The sequence below is a fragment of the Carassius gibelio genome, chromosome B15 (assembly GCF_023724105.1).
Source record: "Carassius gibelio isolate Cgi1373 ecotype wild population from Czech Republic chromosome B15, carGib1.2-hapl.c, whole genome shotgun sequence".
NCBI lineage: Eukaryota > Metazoa > Chordata > Actinopteri > Cypriniformes > Cyprinidae > Carassius > Carassius gibelio.
In genome coordinates this window covers 25,921,226-25,923,462 of record NC_068410.1, presented here as the reverse complement: position 1 = coordinate 25,923,462, position 2,237 = coordinate 25,921,226, and the positions used below count along the sequence as shown (strand labels likewise).

Genomic DNA, 2,237 nt, shown 5'->3' with positions numbered 1-2,237 from the left:
CTTTATTTGTCTTATAACATGCTAAAAAATAAATTAAGTTTGTCAGAGTAAAAAATATATGAATAGCGTATAGGTTGCATTTTAACAGATTAATCACCTATTTTCATTTAATGCATGTTTTTTTTTTTTTTTTTTTTTATATTATATAATTCATGTATAAGTTGCATTTTATTACATTTAGAAATAATAACGGCAATCTTATAATGTACCAACAGGTTGAATTTAGTTCCCTTCACTTTACAATAAATTATTTAAATTTAACAAATATATCAGAACAAAACAATAATTAAAATATATAATTCTAATGGATAAATATAATTGCAGTATATAATAATATAGGCTTAGGTATAAACAAACAAAATATAATAATAATTTAAAGCTAATCATAAGGTAAGGTTGGGCTCTCTCACTCGGTATAAATCCAAACGTTTCCATATTCGTGATGTTGCCCATTTGAAGCTAACTATTATTCATGAGGTAAAATAGGCTTTGTAGTTCACGGGTGTTTCAGTATCGATGGAAAAAAAAATCATAATTAACAATATGTGGAGTAAGTTGACCGCTGCTAATGCTGAATGTCACGGTGAACGACTGCTGTTTTCCAGGCACTAGCGCGATCAAACAACTGAAACAGAAAATACAAAATTTTTGGTCACACATAAGGCATAATTCCAAAATGCAAAGTGTTAGTAGTTTGAACAAATCAGGAATAATAACAGAGTTAATAATAATTATTGCTAAATGCTGCACCGTTCTCATTTCGCTCTGCATATGGAACCTGAAGACTTTTTTTTAAACCAATAATAAACTGAAATGAAAATGAAATGAAAACATTTAGCTTTTTATCCGTGTATATATATATATATATATATATATATATATATATATATATATATATATATATATATATATATATATAGATAGATACATATAGGCCTTATATTTATTTACTGTTTAATAACAATAGCATGCATATGATCCTTTGTGTAAAGGTCTTCTTTAAAATTTTGATGAGTAGACTGTAGCCTAAGACTATCCTACATTTTGAAATGAACTCACTGTAAATGTTTTCAGATTTTTTAAAGATATTACAATGTTATATCATAATGTTATTGTTGTTTTACTTCCTCATTTTATCTCATTTTACAATTACATTAATTTCGCAATCCGTCCCTTTGCGCCACCTGGCAGTAGTTTCCCGAATGATTTTAACATAGCGGTACGCTCGGTGGTGATGCCCATTTAGGCTGTCTACCTACTGTATATTCATTTTGTGACAATAAAGAAATTATGGTAATAGATACAATGAGGGAAATTTCATTGTAAAATTTTATCAATAAGTAGTAGTTTTGATGTTATAAGTGTTTCTAAAGATGGTTTACATAAATATTTATTTGAAAATGTAATGAATGTGTTGAAAATGTAATGAACATCTATTGTTTATTCAGTTTTGTGGGAAATTACAATATATAGTATACAATGTATGAACATTTTGAATGTCACGGGTAGAAAAACCAGGATGAGGTGGATAAGTTGAATTTTAAAAATGAAGATAATCCTTGAGGAAACAATGAAAATCACAGGTAAACACATATAAACACAAGAAAAAGAACTGAACAAACTGAAGATAATATTTACAAAGGATAACAAGGGATAAAACAAGAGAAACGTGCAACATAAGCAGTGTCACTTGGTGTGAAGAAGCAAATACATAGAACACAGGAACAAAACACAGCAAATCCAGAGGTCCAGAAAACATAACATAACTGACAGTAATACAACTTTCTTATTATTCTATTTATACATTTCTTTCATGCATTGCATTTGCCATTCAATATGTGACAATTTTATTAAATTTTAAACATTTCACAATTTGAGTTCTAATTTCTGTGGTTCTGAGACCATAAATTATAGGGTTACATATTGCAGGAACAAGATGATACATTGTGCTAGTTAAGATACGTGCATCTCGGGGGATTGTAGCTACTCTATATCCAACAAATGCAGCGGTAACACTGATATAGGCTATTACTATAGTTATTATGTGTGTGGTACATGTGTGAATGGCTTTATGGCGGGATTCACCAGAAGGTGAGCGAAATATAACTACAAAAATTATGACGTAAGAGCAAAAAATCAGAAGACAGTCAGAGGATGTTATACTGAAAGCTACTGTGAGAGCTAAATAGTTTTTAGTAATATCATTACAAGCTAGATTTACAACTGATGTGTGCTCA

The 2,237-nt window shown here is 29.2% G+C and overlaps 1 protein-coding gene across 1 annotated transcript in view; it reads right to left on the bottom strand.

Moving 5' to 3' along the window:
- Positions 1-1,831: 1,831 nt before the first annotated feature.
- or55c1 (odorant receptor family 55, subfamily C, member 1) overlaps positions 1,832-2,237 on the bottom strand; it is a 945-nt gene continuing 539 nt past the window's right edge. The window contains exon 1 of the mRNA XM_052576161.1: positions 1,832-2,237. This exon is cut by the window's right edge and continues 539 nt beyond it. Coding sequence (XP_052432121.1) covers positions 1,832-2,237 — 406 coding nt within the window.